The sequence below is a fragment of the Mustela lutreola genome, chromosome 8 (assembly GCF_030435805.1).
Source record: "Mustela lutreola isolate mMusLut2 chromosome 8, mMusLut2.pri, whole genome shotgun sequence".
In the NCBI taxonomy this organism is placed as follows: Eukaryota; Metazoa; Chordata; class Mammalia; order Carnivora; family Mustelidae; genus Mustela; species Mustela lutreola.
In genome coordinates, this window is record NC_081297.1 from 96,037,136 (window position 1) to 96,059,953 (window position 22,818).

Consider the following 22,818-nt stretch of genomic DNA (forward strand, 5'->3'; position numbering starts at 1 on the left):
TCCTCTGGTCATTATGAGGCTAAGGGAACCAAGAGGGCTGTCTTATCCCACAGCAACAGGATGCCAGGAACGTCTGTCCCTGGTTAAGTCAGACTTTCCCACCAAACACCTAGAGTGGGCTCTCCCAGTGTTCTGAGCCACCCCCCTCATCCCGTTCTTCCCTCAGCTCGGGGACATCTTACGGCCACTCTCAGGCTCAATACTGCTGAGTGGCCCCTTTCCTTAAGACACGGTAACTCTGTAATAGCGAACCTTTCCTACCAGTGACCGCACCGTGAATATGTGGTAAGGGTCAGTGAGATTTCAATAAGGCAGTTGTTTGCCAGGGGTAGCATGGTTTATGGGCTGGGCTCTGCGCTGATTCCCTCTTAAACTCTCCTTTAGCTCTGCATTTTGGTGAACAACGCTGTATATTACATGCAAGCTTTGTTTCACCCCATTAACGGAGGACAATTGTATTAGCCATATGAGTCTGAGTTCCCATGTTACTTAATTGCTACACTGCTGTGTTAACGAAGTTAGGAGGGGGTTTGGCAAGAGTGTAGATCACCTTCATGTTCAGATATTTGTGGTTTTATTTTTTCTTTTGCCAGCTTGCCTCTCTGTTTCAATTGCCTACCATCTGCCTTTGAACAATCTAAGTGCGAGCAGATAGATTTTATTTGGAGGATGAAATGCTTTGAGCTCATCCTAGAAAAGCATTTTCATATACTGGTGTTCAGGGGATTTGCTGTTTAATAGGATGTTGAAGGCAATTCGGTTTGGGGTGGGAGACGGTACTTCCCATAGTCAAAGTGCACTATGAAATAAAAACCCTGTGATCATATTTTTCGGCAAAAGGAAACAGGGTGGTCAAGGGGCGCTCATGAACCTCTCACCTTAAGATGAGCCCTGAAACACCCAATGGGAGTGTAGGTGGTGAAACAGAGGAGTGGATGATGTGTCATGTATACAGTCTATTTCCTGCTCCACTGTCCATAATTCACTCTGGATTTTTTTTAAAAAAGTCCAAACACGAAGCATTCAAGAGCTTCTGAGTTTGTGATTTTCTTTTTCTGACCAAAAACACGCAAATGAAAAGTAGATATGCTCACTTAGTTCACCTGGTTGATACAAAAACAAAAGCAAAACAGAAAAACTTCCCACTAATTAGAGTGATGTGACTTGAATCTGTTATTTTGAAAATAAAGTCTAAAATAAAACCAACGACTGAATTAAAAATCAGTAAGCTGGCTGGGAGTCAGAAGACCAGGGTTCCAGTTGGAGCCTAAATTCCTAAAAACTATAGCTCTAAACGTCTACATTCTGTTATTCTAACGGCTCTCCTCTGAATTACAAGTGCTCTGCAGTCAGAACGGTTGGATAGACATCACGATGCTGCTTGTTCCCATCCTTTAATTGTGACAGCGGACCCAAAGCACCACACAGCACATCTAGGTTGAATGAAAGAGTCCAAAGAAACAAGGCTTCCAACTGGAGCCTTCTTAAACAACTCTTGACTACAGCAGCAGCCTGGAGCAAGAATCCCCAGCTCCTCCCCCCACCACTAACCCCCACTGGCTCCCAAGTCTGAGCTGGTAAGTCCTCATGGTTTTGGAAATTGCTGCGGGGTCTAAAGCTGAGTTCCAAAAAAATCAACAGCTCTCTCCTCCTTTTCAGGACCACGGCAATACAAGCGGCAAGGGAGCACTGGGGATAAAGAGGGTATGGTTCCTGTCCTGGGAAGCAGAAATCCACAATAACTTTTACAATTTGGATTATTCCCATCACGTCTTAGAAGCAAAGCCCAGCAGGAAGAGCAAGAAAAACCCACAATCTCTGCTCCCTCACCTACCCTCTCTAAAAAGCACACATGATTTTAAGAAAATGCAAGTGGCTCTTTCTTTTATTATACATGACTAAAATCCCAAAGAGAACATTTTGGGTTTTTTGTTTAAAGATTTTTTTTTTTTTAATTTAAACAAGCATTTTTTCAAAGATTTTATTTATTCATTTGACACAGAGAAAGAGAGAGAAACAGCAAGAGAGGGGCTACAAGTAGGGAGAGTGGGAGTGGGAGAAGCAGGCCTCCCACTGAGCAGGGAGCCCAATGTGGGGTTCTATCCCAGGACCTTGGGATCACAACCTGAGCCAAAGGCAGACACTTAACAACTGAGCCACCCAGGTGCCCCTAAAGATGTTATTTTTAAGTAATCTCTACACCCAATATGGGGCTCGAACTCACAACCCTGAGATCGAGAGTCACACACTCTACAGACTGAGCTAGCAGGGCATCCCATGAAGAGAAGATTTTTAAAACCCAACAAGGCAAGTTTCAAAGCACAAGACTTAAGGAAGCATCATGCTTTAGGTGGAATAAAATTTCACCTACTCACCTAACCATAATAAAGCTATTAGAGGCCACTTCTCACTTACAAAGAGGGAATTAGCATGGATGTCTAACCAGGTCTTAAAACTGATCCTATAAGCCACCTCCCTAAATCTTCTCCCCATTATTTTTAGAAGAGTGAGAACTTCTCTGCTTTCATTCCTAAAATGATGTTGCTCTTTGATGGAGGATGACTCAAACAGAATTCCCTCAATTCCTTCCATCTATTCCCAGAACAGGGTATGTTGCAAACAGGATGAAACTATCCTTATAGCAAGAAATCTTACAAATGGGTAGTGATAAAGCGTCAGAGGATATGGCTACCTCAGTAAAAGTCTGAATAGGAAAGCCTATTTAAAGAAATGCAGTTTCGCTACTTAAATACAGCATGGCACGCATTATAAACTGTGCCATAAAACCAGAAAATTATAATTCCCAATAGGCTAAAACTGCAAAGTAATAGATCACCAGCACTGAAACTCTTAACATACAGAAATTAATTAGTTGTTGTAATTAAAGCAATAATTATAATAATTTCTAAATCCACTATTTAAAAAACTTTAAACTGTTTTTCAACCTAAGTGAGACCTACATAAGTTACCAAGAAGAGAGTAACTTTTAAGCTTTTACTCCATTAGAACCTCATGAACTATTTCTCTCCATAAAGCAGGAATTATTGTTATACCAAGAGCTGCCCCAAATCTACTTTTCTTCCCCAGTTCCAAAGGGCATGCTTGATCTATAAGTTCCAAAGGCTCACTGTTATGTCCATTTAGCAAATTTCAGGAACGAAAACTGGTATAATTTCGAATTAACAGGAACATCAGTGCTCCCCAAAGAACAAGAAAAAATTACAGGGAAAAAGGAAACAAACCAAGGTGAGCAAACCAAGGTGAACCATTAAGTACTAAAACAGGACATTTGGGGAAGGAATGTGATTGGGTTTGAATCATGAAAAAGTAGAAAGGAGAGCACAAGAGGGAGTGGCCGTCGGAGCCTCAGAGCCGCAGTCCTGGAGAGGGATGAGCAAACCTGTTTTGGGGGAGGTCACATCTCAGCACCTCCTATTTTAAAGGTTCATAAGCCAGACATTATATGAGGGAGGGTGACGCTTCCCATTTTAGGGAATATGAAGGAATGCTTCATGAAATGGAGGAGAAACAAGTTAATCTGATGGTAACAAAGAAAGAGAGGATTCACATCGGAATAGAACAAGGAAAGTGCTCCCCAAAATGTCTTTACTGAGGTGAAAACAAAGACAGAGGAAGATGAGGAGGGAACCAGGGAGAGGTGGGGAAGTGAATGGTAAAGCTAAGCAGGCTAATAATAGAGACAGAAGGAAGTAGTGCACGGCAGGAGATAGAGATGCAGAGGAAGGAGAGCGGGCGGGTGAGCCTGGGAATCACTGGTAATTACCCGACTGCACAAGAGGCAGCACAGACGAGGCCTTAAAAAGGAAAGAGGAAGAAAAGGAAAAGTCCATCTCCCCACCCCTGCACACCTCCCGCCAACAGTACTCACACACACTTCTTGGGGATCAGACTTCAAACCTACTCACAGTGCAGGCCTGAGATGGTCAACTGTGGGCCTGATGTTAAAGAATTCTACTTTGTGAACAGTATTCGGATGTTCTGGGAATGCGTGTGGGTTAGACATGGGGCAGGCACTAAAGTCACACCCAGAAAAGGGGCAGCAAGTTTACTGGTAACTCTTTAAGGGTGAGCGTGCACAGGCATGGATGTGTAGACACCAAGACCCAACTTCCAACCTCCCACAAAGTTGCAGAGGGTCCTCAGGGCCCAAAGACACGGCCCCGAGGCCACTCTAGAAAGCCAGAGGCAGGCCGAGTGCAGGAGCACATGGGGCGGCTGCCGTCCATCTTCGAGCACAGCACCTGCAGAAGGAATGATACCGCTGGCCCATGAGGTCCAGCAGGCAGGCCTGAAGATGGCTGGGGAGGAGGCGTACACTGGCGAGGTGTTTGTTTAACAGAGGGAACACACCTGCCTGGGCGATTGTGCAATCTGATCCCAGGGGGAAAATTTCTTCCTCATCTCCACTGTGATCAGATTCTGCCCTGAAGCATAAGGCTTAAGTGTCCTCGCAACTTTTATCCAGAAGAAAGAAAGACAGACTGACTAGTCCTTCTCAATCCCAGCCAGGGGTTGTCGAAATGGAGCAAGTTCAGAAGAGCCCTAGGATGTGGGGGTCTCTGGTCACCGGAAGTGTCAACTTTGCCAGGCGGGCTGTTCCTCAACACCCCTGAACGCACATGATTTTATTTTCAGTAAAAGTGATCTGTTAGAATAGAACGGTGTACCTTTTTGTAAGGCTTGCCACGTAAATGAGAAACAGTGAGAAGTCCCTTATCAGATCACATCTCACCATGTAGGGTTTGGAAAATATTGTAACATCTTGGGTAGGGGGAGAGGGGAGCCCCTCCCACACTGCCCTCCCCCCCACCACCCAACCACCCCCACAATCGCATGGGCACTTGTTAATTGCTTTCCTTTTCTATTTCAACAGCTCATTCAGAAAAGCGCCCTGACATTTTCTTGCAGGCAGGTCAATGTTCAAGCAACTTGAAGTGAAAACAAAGACTGATGGCCTAACACAGTTGTGGGGGTTCAAAACTTTGTTCTTGAGCAGGTTGCTAGAACAAGGGCTGTAATTCCTCATAGACCTACATGGGGGACAGGCCCTAGATTAGACTACAGCACATTCGTTATCAGGAACCGCGGGGCTCATGTACACCAAGCCCCGAGTTCCTGTGCGCCCCGAACAGTAAGCCTGGCACTGGGTCTGGTGAGGCTGGAAGCAAAGGAGAGGAAGTGGACAGGAAGGAAACAGCCTCCAAATCGACAGCCTTGACTGTGGAGACACTGGGTGAGGACAGCAGCGGTGGGAGGAACCTGACAGCACCTCTCCAGCCTGGACAGCACGAGGGGCACGAGCAGGGTGCTCCTGGGGGTAAACCCTTGGTGGCCACCCCCACCCCAGCAGCTTTGTAAATATATGTTTGCACTGGGACCCTTGCTGGGACTCATTGTGGCTGTAACAATTTCCACCTTGCACACAAGCCCCCTTGGAGCCCAATCTGGAAAAGGCAAGGGAATCCTCGGGCTGCCAGGGGGGACAGAGAGACCCAGAAGGAAAGCAGGATGGAGACATCCCCTGCAGCCGAGATGAGATCAAGGCCAGGAGGGCTGGCCGGCAGCTGCAGTGTGGATCCAGAGGAGAAAGCCCCTGGCAGGCAGCCAGGAAAACCAGGCAGGTGTCAGTTTGGGGAGCCGTGAAAGAACCCTAGCTTGGCTCTGGGTGGGTTCAGAATGTGGAGACTTTTCACATATCCTGATGCCCCCAATCCCAGCTGCATGTTAATGGCAACAGGAAGAAAGAGGAAATGAGCCATCTGGGCTTGTGGGGAAGGTCTAGGTGTGTCTGTTTGTATCTGAAAATACCTGACTTCTCCCGGTTGGTCCGTTTCACACGTACCAGAGTACCAGATTGTTCATAACCCTAACACTGATCTCCTAAGAGCTTCCTTTTCGAGTAAGGAGCACAGAGTTCTCCACTGTCAACAGAAATGGTGAGGCTATCCCACCCTCCGTAAGAAATAGCTCCGAGTTGTTTTTCTAGTCCCACGGTACACTCAGTTGTTCTCTCCGGTTTAAGTCCCCCAGGCAACATGTTAGGAGTAAACTAAGAGCTCCAAGAAGATGAGCTTCTCAGATAAGTTGAGAAGAGAACACGGGATCAGGAGGAGAAGGCTTAAAAGAGCTGACCCAAGTAGAGGGTCAGATTCCTTCTGTCCTTGGCAAGGCAGTCACAGACTTCATAGAAGGCTCACGAAGCCGGGCTGTGCTTTCTGGCTATCTCTGCCAACCAGCTAGCAGAGGAATGAAGTGAGGGGCCAATGGGCAGCCCCATGCAGCAGTGATCAGCCCCTGGTTCCCAGAGAGCCACAGCCAACAATGTCAAGACTGCACGTGGCTGCAACGCATGGCTATCACCTCTCTCCCGGGCCCAGGAGCACCCTGAGCAAGCAAAGAAAAAGGGCACATGGGTGAGCAAGTTTACTTGTCTGGGGCTATCCATGCGTCTCCCTTCGCATCAGGGCTACAGGTTCTCCAGCCTCTTCTCCAGCTCTCTGTGTTCTTTCTGGAAGGTGGGCAGGCAAGAGGGAAAGAGTGAGTGGGTCCTGCATGTGTGTCTGCCCAGTGCATGCATCTCTCGGGAGCACCTTAGGTATGGGGAGTAGCACTGTGGTTAGCCCGGCCGTGCGGTCCTATCCAAGGTGAGGTCTCGTCCTTTCTTCCTCTACCTTCAAGAGCTATTTGCTCAGGATTTCGACCAGGCAAGGTGTTCATCTCACACTTACATATATGTCACAGATCCTAGTGTCCACTGAGCCCATAACAGAAGCTTAGTAAATACCTGCTAATTTTTAAAAATCTGTTCAGCTAACATACAACAGACCTTCCGCACGCCAAGCACTTAGCCAGACACTCAGAGATACTAAAAAAAAAGAATCCATCAGACTCCTGCTCCCCTCATGGGCTTTCACTGTAGTTACAGGATGACAAGCAAACACCAACAGGATCACAGCCAACATCCAGCATGTTCAATGGCTTGTAGGACGTGGTGCCTGTCAACAACAGAGAAGGCTTCAGAAATGGGCTTCAGATGACACACTGGCTACTAGGCAGAAAAGGAATGAGGAGAAGATTCGAGAGATTAGGTGCATTATGTATTTTGGGAGAAGAACAGGTCTCTGTTGGGAGATAACATGGAAGGGGAGGTTGGAGAATGATTCTAGAAAGGTAGACTGCCCTGGGCCTTCCATGATGAAGGCCTGGGCTCCATCCTAAACTGCAGGGTCAAAAAGGGACTGATATGATTAAATTTTGACCCGCAAAGAATCATTCTGGGTTGGACTGAAAAGTACAGGGAGTGGCAGTAGGAAGCTGAGATGGCAGACAAGTGAGAAGTCTGGGGCCAGAGGGGAGACAGTGCCAGTGAGGACGGAGAAGGAACAGCATGAGAGGGACGAGGTGTGCAGTGGGACACCAGCTTGCCTTGAAGCCCGCAGAAAATAGAACATCTGCATTCCGGAAGCCTGGGATCCAGCAACCTTGAGAAGCAACAGTGGATGAATCAGTCCATGGGCCCCGGACCACAGAAGGGCCCTCACTCACGCCCCTTAGTCCTGGGTGGCGTTTGTGGCAGCACTGGCTTTAAGATGGCCTTTGATGAATGACAGAGAGGTGACTTGGCAAAACTACTCATTCTCTATTTCTCTTTTGGCTGTTGTCCCCTGTGATCCGTATCCTGAACAGTTCTAGTTAGTTCGGTCTTTATGGTACAAAATCTTGGATGGATTCTTTCACAGAAACCTCTACTAAGAGAACCTACCATCTTCTCTCACATTAATCCTGCTCATCAACTGCTCCTGACAGTTTCTGACCTATGCAGGACATAGATAAATAAATAAAAACAATAATAATAAGGCTTTGCCAGGCTCACAAACTGATCCAGTCAGAGGATTATAAGAGACACCTGTTTTTTAACACAGCAGCTGTGAACACAGCAGAAGCATGGCATGCTAGTAACAAGAAAGGGTTCTCATGAAAATCCAAGAGCAGCAGAAACTGGCACGGACCAGTGTTCAGCTTTAACACCTGAATAGGAAAAGAAGTTCAAGTAAGATCAGATACCTAATAGGAGCCCTGCCTTTGCTGAACTTGGAGACCCGAAAGCTACTTCCCTTCCCGGGAGGTGACGCACCCACCCATCAAAGGGTTCTCGAGGTGTAAAGCAGCTATGAACATACGTAGGATCTTTTCATAAACACACTGAAGCTTTTAGAAGTTTGCCTGACCAAACACCTCTTCATTTCAGCCAGTGTCAAAGACAAATCAGAACACAGCTCACCATAGCATGTGGACGCTAACATAGGAGGAAATAAACAACACGTAAAATTATCTGTTCACTTCATTCACCACTGTACACACACACACACACACAATCTACCAACATATAAACACCACAAGGAAACTGCTTTGTAGCTCTAATACGTATACATTACCTTTTTAGACCAGACCAGGGAGATGCTCCTAGGAACAGCTTGTTAACAGCCCCTCACATTGCTGTTTAACAATCCGTTTATAGCCTATCAGAAAGCCAACCCTCCAAGGAGATATATTTTACATCTAGATGTAAGGTTTTCTTGCCACAAGGCTGGGTTTTGTGTAATCTTTCACTCCATAAGCTAGAAAACAGATTATCCCATCCTTTCTGTGACTTACGATCATGTGAGCATGCCCACACGTGCTTATGCACGGGGTCACAAAAACCAACCCTTGGAATAAAAGCAGAAAGATGCCCAAGGAAGCGCAAGCCATACTGTATGGTCCTGACCAGAACTAAAAACAGCATCTAACCGCATAGTGTCAGCCACCCTCTCTCTGTTCTCCCGAGATCGTGCTCATTCTAATCTCCAGGGTGTGTCCCTAAGCGCAGGCCTTCAACAACTTTCCGTAGGAACCTCTCCCTCACCCAAAGAAGCTACTTTCTAGGGCTTTGGTGTATGGAGCATTCTTTCAACAAATTTCAACTATACAGCCATAAATGCACATAAATGAAAATAAAGGGTGAACATAAAATCGCAAATTTTCCTCCAAAGCCTAACATCTGTGCCCTGGGGACACTAGGACCAGCTGAAAGACCGCCTTTCTGGCAACTGGTATACCAGAAACTCAGACATGCCAAACATGGCCAACTGCCCAAAAGGCAGCCAGCTGGACTGACACTTGGTTCACCCTGCTTGGGGGAAGTGTGCAGCCAAAACTTCCCCAAAAAAGCATAATCTTGTCAGCATGGGCCCCACTTGGGAGTCCCAAAGGGATTAAGAGAACCCCAGTACAGGACCCCAAGAAGAATCACACACACCAATGTGGGGGCAGATCTGTGAGGTGAATTCTTTCTGATAACCCCCTTGGCATGGAGCCTGGCAGGCCACAAGCATGTCCACCAAGGTAGAATTAACTAGATGTGCCCTAGGCTCTGCAGGCTGTCCTAAAATGGGCCCACATAAGAAAATGGACGTATTGCGAACTTACTTTGACCTGTAACCTAGATCTGACTGACTCGAGAGGCAACAGGACCATCTTCTCATTCACCCACACCTCCTCCATGGTAAACCTTAAAATACCACAACCGAAATGGAAATGTATACAGAACCATCCTTCCCTTAAATCAGACTGTTCAACGCGAGAGCTAACCACAAAAGCACATACAGGCCTTCCTCCTAGTTTAGAGAAGCTCCATTTGGCCATCTTACCGAAGCGTACTGGACAAGACAAATTCTCAGAAGAGCCAGCTAACGTTAACACTGACTTGCGCCCTTGGGCCCATCTCTTTCCTCTCTGCAGGAACCACAGGGCCTTTCAGGGATCTGCATGGCTCCCTGCCTTGTTGCCTTCATGCATTTTCAAGGGTCTTCTCCTTCTGAGGACCTATCCACCTAGTTCACTGTGCTTCTAAGAGATGAGCAATAAACATCCTGCCATTGAACCAGGGCCTCCTGGTTCATTCTCTAAGGTAATGAGCACAGAAAAACCAAAGTGCCAGGAAGGGTGGGAATAAGTAAGACATATTCTAATAGGTGCCCTACTTAAGATGCAACACAATGCTGAGGTCCCTTGGCCCATCTCCCTACCTGTGTGGGTGAAGGTTAAAGATTCCCTTCTAGCATACTGAAAAGGATTACAGGGTCACCACTCTGGCCTTCCTGTTTCAACAGCCCCCCTGGATTCCACTATGTTCCAAAGCTGCCTCGGAAGGGCGCCTTGGTCGCTCAGTCACTGAAGCACCTAACTCTTGATTTCAGCTCAGGTCATGATCTCGGGGTCCTGGAATCGAGCCGCACATCAGACTTCTTCCTCAGCGGGGAGTCTGCTTCTCCCTCTCTCTCTGCTCCCCTGCCAAAACAAATAAATGTTAAAAAAAAAAAAAAAAAAAAAAAAAGGCTGCCTCTGACCTACAGGTGACTTCTGCCTGCAGAGAAGTGGACCCTCAATTCCTAACCCACAGCCAAAAGCACAGAGCTGCAAAGACACAAAAAAGGTGTAATGCAAAATTCAGAGAGCCAATCTCTGTTTCCCTAGCTTTCTGGGGGTAAAGATGCTTACCTTTCCAATTCATATGGTTCCTCCTTCCATCCCATCCTAAAGTATTCAAGTCAGCAGACTAAACGGAAGGGCTAAATGGCACAAAGACAAATAAGGAGCTGGCCACCTTCCAGGGGATCTGGGATGCAGTCAGCCACCTGGGGTCACTCACTCCTCCCAGTCACAGGGAAGAGGACACTCCCAGACCAAAGCTCTCCATTACTCCTATTTCAGTCTCAAACGAAGCTCTCTCACCCAGTTCACCTCACTTCAAGCACAGACCACCTCAAAAAGCACCAAGTAAGACCTGCTATCCCCACCCCCATTGCTGGCCATGACTGTCAGGACCCGGGAGTGAGGAGACCCATAGGTCTTGGCTGTGCAAAGCTCCTGTCCAGTGACCTCATGACATGGATTTTTAAAATCTCCCAGATCTCAGGTCAAAAGGACACAGCAACTGCAAAAATGCACCAGGGATCCAAACCCTCAGATTCTCATGTCCCAAAACCAGGTGGGCCTACTCTGTGGCAGGAAGCGGGGTACAAGTGCACAACAGGCCCAGGGAAAAGAGAACTCCTTTCTGTCCCTCCAGTGGCCCCGTCCAGGATCACACATCTGTCCATGCAAAGTCGTAGTCGGACCTTACAGTGAGTCAGAAGGTTATGCGGTCTCCTCCCGTAGGACTCTGATTCGAGGGTCCAGGGCAGTGTGGGAAAGGCAACCAATCTAGAAGCAACAATGAATAATGAAGGAACTAAGGTGGAGAAAAGTCTCCTTCCGTTGGCTAAGCCCTTCAGAACAGTCCAGAAGAAAGCTTAGCAAACTCCTGCTCCCCTTTCTGTCAAGCCTCTGTTCTAGTTCCCCTTGCCCACCCCAGTGCAGATGTGTTGATCTGAGTGTGAATTAGTAGTCTCTGGACCATACAAGCTCGAAACTGTCTCCTGACCTGGATTCTTCATCAGGGAGCCCAGAGCTGCTCGAGCCACACCCACAGCCAGACCGGCAGAGTGGAGCCCTCCCCTTGCTTTCCCACCTCCCAGTCTCCCAGTTACCCAGCCCTGCCACCAGCGCCACACCCAGACCCACACTTTCACTAGGGAACAGGGGAAGTGTTAGGGAAACGGGGAACCTCAGAGACAAACAGACTGTTCTGTGGGGCTGGATTTTTTAATTTGTTTTTATTTTTTTAATGATCAGGCTGATTTCTACCTGCAGCTCAATTCTTCCAGGAAATAGTTTAGAGTCAGCATCTCATCTTTGGTTACTATTTCCTCACATAGAGGGGATGTGAGTGGGGAGGGGTTACTGCTTGTTACGGAGATAAGTCTTCAGAAAGATACGGTTATGTGGCCCCTTGCAAGCCACGGGGGAGGGGACACAGCAGCTGCATAGAAAATCACAAACTTTCACGTGTGCTTTCCAAGAAGGAGGGCAGAGGAACGGCTTCTCCCCACACCTATGTTCTTTCTCTAATAGACCCAAAGTGCCATGGGGTTAGCAGAAGAGGCAGCCAACGTTCCCTCCATTTGGCCTCACAAAGGGTCATTTTCCAGCCTCTGTGTCATCTTCTCATCTAACATGGATACACGAAGGAAAACTCCGGAATGCATTCAGGTCCACAGTTAGGAGAACAGAGCTACTGAAAAGGGACACTTCAGTCCCTCAATATCTAAAAACAAAGGTTCCCTCATGCCCCCAAAGTCACATATTTGGCTTTCTCCAACCATTCTGTATAAACTTCCACTGAGAGCAATCGACTCCCGCTCTTGAAACTGGAAAGTCCGCCCCCCGCCCCCCAACAGCAAACAGTGTCTGCTCTGTGGTCAGACAGACGTGGAAATGCCTGTTCAACAAAAGCAGACTTAAGAAACGATGCCCTCGCTGGAGTCGCGCCCCGGTCGCAAATAATAAGCAACTGTGTGAACGAGCGGATCCCTGAATAGGTCTGAATACTTGAGGGCTGAGTAATAATGCTAGTTAGAGTCACTGGACAGTACTTCTAGGCTTAGGTTTGTTTTGGGGTTTTTTTTCCCCTTTTCTTTTACCTTTGAAACTTAATAGAACTGTCCCAGCTATTCCTTCAAAACGTCACTGTGAGATGCAAAAGGCCTCGTTATTACCCTGTCACTGCAGCTGGCTCATCACTTCTATTGCTGAGGCTGGCATTCAGTTCAAGTGAAATCGAGAGTTGTGCTCAACACCACTGAGCGACCCCAGCCCTGCGAGATACCCGGTGGGAGAGCAGCAAGCACGTTTGCTGGGAGTCAGCCCACTTAGGGAGCCCAGATTTCAGGAGGCGCTACCGACCAGCCACGGGAGCTGAAGCAAGCTGGGAGTTGACCAGCCCACTTAGGGAGCCCAGTTTCAGGAGGAGCTACTGACCAGCCACGGGAGTTGAGGCAAACCATCCACATCTCTGGTCACCATACCAACTGGGTCATATAGGCCCGGGACCAGCAAACCTCTAGCTCCCTCTAGATCTAGATTATTAGGGAGGATACATAAAGGGGAAGAAGAGTTAGCTGGTTTTTTTTTTTTTTTTAACAAAGAAAGTCACCGTGTTATGAAAGAGAGGTATTTTTATTATCACTTTAGATGAGTTACCAGGTTGTAGATGAAGATTGATAAATTCAAGTTCAAGAACCAGGACCCACACTCAGGCCTGTCCACTCCAGTGTCTGTGTTCTTCCCCCAAAAGGGCTCCACAGTATGGCAATGACTGGTCCCCTCTTCCCAGAACTTACAATCATCTTGAGGGAAATCGCCTTGACAGATAAGAACCAAAGAACATCAGACAGAGTAAAATGCCAAGCAAAGGGGATTGGAACTGCGTTGTAGCGACGCTGACATCACTGAATGCATTCACCCACCCTGCTCGGGACAGCAGGGCGATGCGTTCTTCTCAGGTCATTCAGGAAATGAGATCGTTTTCCGTATGTCTGACTCCCACACACAAAGGGAAAATACCCCCAAGGAGTACACAGGTCTGGTGAGCGTACAGATTTATTGGATAGCTCCTTCCTGTCTTCACTGGGGAGTAACATATTTTTCATAAGTCATTCATCCAGATAACTGAAGCGTAGCCTCTTAAAACTTCACATTATTTTTATGCCAAACATTTTTGTTGGAGAGCTTTCCAAAATGCATTACATTTTCTCACTTCCTAAATCTCATAACTTAAAGCTTGTCTTTAACTTGGAAGTCATAATTATGATCATTAATAGCATCAGTCATTGTGTGGTGCCATACAAATGGGTTTAACTCTATAGGAGTCCTTGCGAAGAAGCCACGTGCTGAGAAATCCTGTCTGCTTTTTACCACTCTCCCCATCTCGCCCACACCCACCACAGTGTTAGAGGGACAGGTTCCTAGGGCAGAATACCGGATTCTGACTCTGGCTTGGCTATCACAAACAATGTGATCTCGGGCATGCTATTTAAACGCCAAAGGACCCTGTCTCCTCGTCTGTTTCATGAGAAATTTGGGTTGTGCTCTCTCAGATTCCCTCTTATTACCTCCTCACATCTCCCTCTCTGCTTTCTTCTCCATACCTGCTCTGAAGAAAGGCTTCATTAAAGTTGTTCAGAAGCCAGATTTCATGAACTCAGAATTCTGTCTTCATTCAGGTAAGATAGAACAAGGCCACTGTGGTCAGGCTACCAGGAAAGAGGGGAAAGAAAAGATTCTTCCTCTGGTAGTGTGGGACAATCAGGGAATACCTGAAAACATCTCTGATTCCTAGAAATCATACAGGATTGAGATATACATGAGAGATGGCTTGAGAAAAACTTGATGTTGGGGCACCTGGGTAGCTCAGTGGGTTAAGCCTCTGCCTTCAGCTCAGGGCATGATCTCAGGGTCCTGGGATGGAGCCCCGAGTCGTTGGGCTCTCTGCTCAGCAGGGAGCCTGCTTCCACCCCTTCTCTGCCTGCCTCTCTGCCTACTTGTGATCTCTCTCTCTGTCGGATAAATAAATAAAATCTTTGAAAAAAAAAAAGAAAGAAAGAAAAACCTGATGTTGATGGTTTGTGTAAGAAGTTTCGGGGCGGGGGGGGGGGGGGAAGCTGTGGAGAAAAAAAAGAGACTGAGCAGGGAGTGATGCAGACAGAGGTGACTAACCCAGAGGCTGAGACTGGGCAGGATGAGAGGACACAGTGCAACCTGTCACCCATGGAATGAAGGCATAATTAGGTGCCAGGGAAAGAAGAAAAAGGCAGAGAGGGAAAGGAAAGGTTTCTGAGAACATGGAGGGCCTTTTCAATGAGACCTATCAAAAGATAGAAGATCACTAGAGAATACCAGAGATTGGAAGAAAGATGGAAGATCTGGACACTGGGTTGTGTGGTGTGGCCATCTGGCTCCGTGAGAGGAAGAGCAAGGAACAATCCACCTTCAGGGAGACCCAGAACAGGAAGGAAACATTTTTGCTGCCCTATTTGTGCCTCTCACCCTGGCTCATGGGAGGCTCCACCATCTCATGTCACATCATTTTCCTAATTTTCTTCACAAAGATGGCCGTACCCAAGAACACTGTCATGGAGAACGCTCTGGAATGGTAGGCCTTAGCTTGGCCACGTATGGCATCTGAGATCTTAGGCCAATGTCACTCAAACACTCTGGACTTCAGGATCCTCATTTGTAAAATAGGGAGAAAAAGAGCATCTCTGAGAAAATTGTGAAGAGTAAGGAAGATAACGTAGATCGAACACCACACACACACACCAGCAGCCAGTCGTATTCCACATGTGACGGTGGTGGTGGTGGTGGTGGTGGTGGTGGTGGTGATAGAGAAGGTGGGAGAGGAGGAGGAAGCAGAAGAAGGGGAGAAAACGTAGGAGCAATGACCACTAGAACAACTGACGAACCCCTTTAGTTACCCAGAATCAGGAAAGCTCCAAAATGCAAGTGTTACAGTTTTCCATAAACATAGTCCACAGGACGGAGAGGCAGCTCTGCTCCTTTGGGAGTCCTCACGTCACGAACTTGGGCTAATGCCTTCCTTATTCAGCCCCTCCCACCGTTTCCCCACAGTCTGAAAATTCCAGATCATTTAGAGAAAGACCACACTGAATTGTACATTTTCACTATCTGAGAAGAAAGGTTTATCAAGCAAATTAACAGAGCAAATAATATATTCGTAGTAATATTTTGACACTGAGGGAACAGTTTCGGGCAAGCGGTAGCACTCATTTCTAACCAGCAGATGATGTGGGACACAAGTCATTTCTGCCTCTTCATTGGGGCTCATCCTGAGACAGCCCGGCAAGCCACACTTCATCAGTCTGGTTCCTGTATGTTCAGAAATAAATCAAAATGTGTTGGTTGTTTAATAGGCTATAATTCTAACTTCTCGCCCTGTCTAGTCTTTCTCGCCCCCAAATACTAGGTTTGGCAGGGAACGGTCTTTAAGTGGGGCCTCTCCTGGCGTGGGAACCCTGAGTACACTCACACTCATTCTATTCAACAAATACACACAGAGATTGGTGTCTTACACACGTCTAACAACAAATACAGCAGTGCCGGACTCTGCCTGAAAACAAACTCCAGTCTTTTCTCTAAAGTAGCATTCACAGGGAAAAATATGCCGTCTGTATACCTTGAACCCTAGGGGGCTTCATTTAACACTGAGCCACTCAGCTGGGAGAACCACACCAAAGGGCAACTTTTTAAAAATGGGTAATAAAACGAAACTGCTCTTCCCCCCAGTTACTCCCAACAACCCTGTGCCTCCTCGCCCTTTACCTTCCCCAGTAAAGTAAAGTAAACACAGCTTAACTGAGATGCACAGACTTTCTTTCAGCTCTGTCTTCCTCTGGTACCCACACTTGGGCTCCTTCTTCCCTCCGCTGACCCATGTGAAGGAAGTCAGCTACTTCTCTAGGAGCAGCTGTCACGTTTTTAGCTGTTTGGGACAGGAAGCTTACTACACACAAATTAGGGTATACGTTTGGCCGCCCCTGGAGAAAAGAGCCTACGGCCCACTCAAGATTTCCTCGGAAAAGGACCCCGATAACAGGCTCAGTACCCTCGGTTCAAAGCAGAGGTACCAGACTGCTCACAGGCTATAAAAAAGAGTTGCTGCATCCCACCCACCCTGTCTTTGGCCGTACCTCCAAAGGGCTCACAGCAGGATCTTGAAAAGATCATGGCACATCTACGCCCACCACAGCTTTATTCCCAACAGCCATGAGATGGAAGCAATGAAATCTCCAACAGATGAATGGATTAAAAAAAAAATGTGGCATACATGTAAAACAGAATAGTATGCAGCCTTAAAGCAAGACAGAAATCCTATCCCATTCCACGATGCAGGGGAACCTCCCGGATGTTACAATTACCAAAGGAACAAGACTATAGGATTCCACTTACATAAAGTATCCTAAGTGGTCAAAACCGTAGAAACAGAAAATAGAGCGGAGGCGACGGAGGCCGGCAGGAGGGGAGAAGGGAAATTAGTGTGCAGTGGGTACAGAGTTTCCGAGCTGCAGGATGAAAAAGTTCTAGAGATCTGTTGCACAACAGTGTGAATACACTTATCACCACAGGACTGCATGCTTCGCAACGGTTAAGATAGTAAATTTCATGTTGTGTGTTTTTTACAATAAAAAAGACTATTGTTGCAAAGAGTGGTACAAATCCAAGTCCGTCAAGCCCTTCTTCCCTGATCCCCTACTCCTACTACTTCCTCTTCTCACATCCAACAATATACCCACTGGGCCCAGTGCTCCCCCCACACACATCTTCCTTGGCACATACCTCCGTGCCCTCATACCAGCTGGCTTGGGATTAAAATGGACCAAGCTAGGAAGTGCCAGAGAGAGTGCAGTCTATTGTATCGAATTTCCTTGGCCTTTTATAGGGATGCACCATGGACCCAGGAAAGGCAGTGCAGGGGGCTGAGAACGAGGCTTGTGTTGCTCTAAAGCTGGCTGGGTCGCCAATTAGCTGAAGCAAGCCATTCCCTTCTCTGGACCTTCTCTCTATAAAAATACAAGCTGGCCCAGGTGATCTCTGAGGTCTCTGTTCTGAGAGCCTAAATAAGTTCCCCAGTTCAGTTGTCCAAGAAACTGGGGAAAACCAGAAAGCCCGCTAATCTGAGTCTTCCCAAGTGATTCTTAAGGCCCTTTGTCATCTTTTACTCAATTGCCTTATCTGTTTTGATACACAAGCTTTTTTAAAAAAATTTTATCAAAATAATAAAAATAGTATCATCATACCAACTTATAACCATTTTTGGACAAACATCCAGAGAGTGCTCTAGGCCTCCCTGAGACAGAAGCATGGCCCTATTAAAGACTTCACAGAAGCTAACAGATGAAAAGTGTTAAGTCACCTCCTGGTACACAGGGACAGACAGAGGAAAGGGCGCTGACCTCCTCCCATGCCTTGCTTCAAATCAGCAAACATTACTGAGAAACAGTTCTGTGCCAGCTGCCAGGCTAGGTACTGGGACACACAGATAACCATCGCTAAACCCAAGGAGCTCAGAGTCCAGTAGGGAAGACCTGGAGTGTCCCAGTTAGTAGCAAAATAAAAAGAGATTTCTTTCTGCTGAGAAAGCCAACTATCCTGGAGAATAAAGGCACAGGGAGGGCAGGGAAAGGGGGAAGGGACAGGTAGGCCACCAGGTCTGGTAACCTGGACAACCCTTACTAAAGCACCACGCCAAGAAGCAAAGGACTGTGTTGGCTGGGCCATCACCACTTTCCACAGCAAGTCGGCTGAACTTAAAACCAAACAGGTGACTTGAAGGTGAAGGCCGATAATGGAAAGGACAGCCTCCTCCTTTCTCCCATGACCTGCACAGTCAGCCTCTCAGTCCTCTGAAAAAAATTTTTTAGTTTTTTTTTATACAATCGGTTATCCCTGTCCTTACATTTGAGCCACCTCCCTGGTCAGCAAAAGGAGGCATTTAAACTCTCAGATGAGAGATGTCGGTACACACACGGGGCAGCCCAGTACAGAAACGGTGGGGCTCCCTGCCAGTTTGGGTAACCTTGGGCTAGTCGACCTGTCTTCTGTGTACAATGTGTGTCTGATATTCCCTTCTCTTCGGTGATGAAAAGATGCCTACGAAGCGCAAAAGAAATATGAAAAGTGCTTATCAGGCATTCGATGTCAACCATCACCGGGGGAACGATACACACAAAGGCGTCACGGATTGACTGATTCAAAAACTTTCACCTTGGAAGCTGCACCTAAATTGTACACTAGGCTTTTCTAGAAGAACAGACACTGCTCAGAAGGCAACCAAGTCGCTTCCCTCTGTGGCTGCCTCTGGTCAGGCTCCTCCGTGCTCCATCACACCAGCTGCTTGTAAGGAATGGGAGCAAGCGAGGACGGTTTCAGGAGTGGAGCAGAGGAGTGAGGGAAATCTCTCCACACAGGGGGAGCCTTCCGCATCACATGTCTTCGATACATCAGACTCGTCAGCTCATCCTTGAAAGCTTCTGACATTCCTTCTCTGCTCCACAGAAAAGTTATTGTTTACTGGACTCTAGAAGCCATCCCCGTTCTTGCTTGTGGGTTACCAGCAAACATTTTTTATTATGCAGTCACTGTACCACATTCAAGGACTAAATGAAACACGGCACACATCACCAGAACATTTTCAGATGACCCGGAATAATCCCAAGTCCTTGATCTGCAGCACTTATTATCGGAACACCGTGAATTCAACAAACTCTTTGGAAAAAACACACTTCACGTGTGTGCCCCTGAACATACACACAATCTAAGCCAACCGTCACATACTGGCTCCGTGAAGAGCCATTCAAATAAAAGTGATACTTTTGTTACTCGTGAAGAGTATTCAATCTATTTTAATTACATAGAAATACACAGTCATGAAAAGAGGCACCTAAAAAAAAAAAAAAAAAAACTGAAAGGATAAGCAATAAGGCAAAAAATGATAAGCAAACTGTGGCTGCAATTTTTATGTCACATTTAGGACAGTGTTCTGTCTGGGTTTGGAGAGTGATTTCATATGTCTGTGTAAGAAAAGGGGCTGCTGAACTCTTCCCACTAGAGTAGGATGAAATGAGCCACTTAGTAGCACTTCTGCCTGCAGCAAACAAGAAATAAGCCCATCAGAACAGTGGGGACATACCTTCTCTTTAAGAGAGGTATCAAGAAAAGTCACAGAGAGAATTGCTTTTTGTTTGTTTTCAGCCAAAAATTTCAGCCAATAAATTCCTGATGTGGAATTTATTGCTATCAAACTAAATACAATTTACTGATTTAATACCCTATTATTTAGTTACCTCCGTTTGTGTTATGAAGTGTCAAATTAGATTATCCATACCGTGCTCATTGTAGAATCTAATTTATACAGCAACAGAAACTAGTTTTGAAGTATCCAACTACCTTTAAGTTATCTACTGTGACGCTCCCCCTTCCCCCCACCACAGCCAGAGACATTCTGCTGCCTCCCGGGTATCTACAAACACAGAAGCCCCAAAGTGCCACTGGGCATTTTTGTGAGGCAAAAACAAAGAAACCCAACTCACTTTTTTAGTTCACACTATCTTTACACGAAAATCCACAAAAATCTCACCTGATGAGAAACACCAAAACCTGAGACTAATTATGAAAACTAGTAAGCAAATCTAATGAAATACTGTTTCCCTTCAACAGATCCTATTGGAAAAGCAGTGTTGAAACAGGAAAGGTTCCTCTAATTCCCCTGAGATGAGGAAAATAGGTTATTTGTTCATTGTTTCTGCAGCGTCCATGCAATGAGCCCATATTAAATGGGCCAAGCCGAAAACAAACAAACTTCAGTGGCTTCAGCCTCTCACAGAAGCAGAACGCTTTTCCACCTGGGGACTGATGGAACAGTGAAATGAACAAAGTGCACAATAAATGCAGCCATGGGAAAAATAATTGGGGGAAATGGACAAATCACCCTGCCTCCTCACGGTGGCAAACTTTACAACTTTTTAGAAACAACAAACCACAGCACCACCAGTTCTATAGACACACACATATAGACATATACACACGACTACTTGGAAGCCAAGTACGGTGTTTGCAAACATCCACCATCCTGCATTTACAATACTGCAAAACACCGCCAGAAAGCCGGGAGGTTTCTACTCTTCGATATCCTCTGCACTGTCAAACAGGGAAGGTCATTTTGTCTGGTCACTTAGATAATTCTCTCTGTCCCTCTGCATCACAGGAGTTTTCTACTTTGGGATTATTCAACTTTCACATGCATGGGAGTAAAATAACCATTCGACAACTTATTTACCTCGGTTTAAAAAAGAAAGAGAGAAATTCATTGTGCAAATGCCCAGTAAAAGCTGACACCAGGACTGTCTCTCCGACAGTGGTTGCAAGTACAATCAGAGGAGGGGAAAAAATCCAGTCTGATCTGACCCAGGCAGTCCTTGGGGTGGGGGGGATTGCATCCCCAACGGGGGTTGAAGAACTTTTTTTTTTTTTTTTCTTAAGGAGACCACCCCTCGGGAACAAAAGTTACATTTCAGTCACATGTCGGGAGTAGGAGTAGGAGCAGGATTTTCTTTCTTTCTTTCTTTCTTTCCTTTTTTTTTTTTTTTTTTTTTTTTTTTTTTACAAAAAGCGCACTAATTACGGGGGTGTTTTACAGTTCCAAAGACCACTCGGGTTCCTCCTGGCCAATTGTGACGGGCACTTAATTGTCAAAAAGAAAGGGGATGGGGAGGGGGGCAAGGAGCCGAGAGGGGGCTCGGCGGGGGGAGCAGCAAGGTTACACCAAAGGGTACAGCCGCCGTCGTGAGCTGCATCTCCTTCCCCGGCGCCCCCCAAATAATTCCCCGCGACCGGAGCAACTGCCACAGCCCCCTCGGAGGAGCCCAGCCCGAGTGCCCCGGCCGGTGCAGCTCAAGGTTTTCGAGCACAGAGAGGGAGGGGGAGAAGATCTTTACCTTAATGCTACACTGAGCAGGAGTCTCAGACATGTCTCACAGCGAGAGAGATCAGGAAGTTCTCAGTTTTTTTCCACTTTCCTTTCCTCTCCCCAACCCAGAAGCGCTCCACGGCCAGCCGGACGCGGTCATTTAAGAAGTTTCTTGCAGCATCTCTCCCGGCAGCCGCCCCGGGGGTCTGCGAGCGCGCGGGGCGGGGCGGGGCGGCCGGCGGAGTTGGGTGCGCGGGGCGGCGGGGGCGTGGGAGCCGGGCCCCGAGCGCGGCGGCGGGGTCTGCAGGTCGCGGCGCGGCGCGGCGACCCGGGGCGCAGCCCGGCCGGCCTCCCGCTCTCTCCTCCCACCCGCGGCCGGCGCCCCCGCCCCCTGCCCTCCCGCCGCTCTCCCTCGCTCTCTCGAATGTTTTCCTTCCTGGAAGAGAGAAACTGAAAGGCAGAACTGAGAAAGCTCTTTGCTCATTGATCTTGAGAGTTTCAGTGCAGAAACTGACGTGAATTCCCAGCACTGAGCTCTGCCTCTTAAAGGAGCCACCAGGAAATAAAAGCTCGGGTTACAGGCCGGCATCGGGGAAATAAAAGCCGGGCGGGGGGAGGGGCGGCGGCGGCGGAGGGAAGCCGAGGGAGCGGGGCCGCGCGAGGCCGCGGCCGCCGGCGGAGCGCGCGGCGCAGCGCGCCCCCCCCACAGCCCGCGCCCGCCCCGCCACCAGCGGCGCGGCCCACGCGCGCCCGCCGCGAGCCCCTCCGCCGGCCGGGGAGTCGGGCTGTCCGGGCGCCGCCGGGCGATCGCCCGCTCTAGGGAGACACGTTGGGAAAAAACGTTACGCTGGGGCCCCAGGAACCACCAGACGGGTTTTCGTGAAACGCCTCCCACCGTCCCCGGCTCCGTCCCTTAGAGACACCGAAATGCAGCCGGGCTCTCCCCCACACACACACACCCCGCCCGCCTGCCCGAGCGCAGAGGCGAAGAGAATCAGCATCTAGGAAGGGGCATTCCGGTCAGGACGCGGAACCCCGAGGAGGAAATAAAACAATAGCCTTTGTTCTGCTTCTCGACCGCTGCCTCTTTAAGAGAATCCACCAGGAAATGGGAGATCGGGTTACAGGCTGCACACGGGGAAATGTGGGAGAGCGCGAGCGCCCGAGCGCGACGCCGCCGCAGACAAAGCCGGGCGGCCGCGCCGCAGACGCGGGGGACGGCGGGCGTGGGGGGATTCCCCGCGCCGGTGGGCGCCCGGGGAAGTGCAGGCGCCGCGCGTGCCCGCGGGGGGGGGGGGGGGATGAAGCGGCCGCCGCGGGCGCTGCCCCAGCCGAGCACGCGTGCTGGGGAAGGGAAGGCTGCGAGGCAGTTCTAGCAAAGGCGGTTGAGTTCC

At 48.1% G+C, this 22,818-nt stretch overlaps 1 protein-coding gene across 4 annotated transcripts in view; it reads right to left on the reverse strand.

Annotated features, from left to right (window-relative positions):
* ETV6 (ETS variant transcription factor 6) overlaps positions 1-22,023 on the reverse strand; it is a 236,070-nt gene extending 214,047 nt beyond the window's left edge. For 2 of the 4 annotated variants that reach the window (XM_059186079.1, XM_059186078.1), the window contains exon 1: positions 21,453-22,018. In XM_059186079.1, the coding sequence (XP_059042062.1) occupies positions 21,453-21,485 (33 nt within the window). In that variant the 5' untranslated portion in view covers positions 21,486-22,018. Of the gene's footprint in view, positions 1-21,452 lie in introns of all 4 variants that reach the window. The other 2 variants (XM_059186081.1, XM_059186082.1) reach the window with 2 other exon arrangements.
* Between the last annotated feature and the right edge of the window lie 795 nt (positions 22,024-22,818).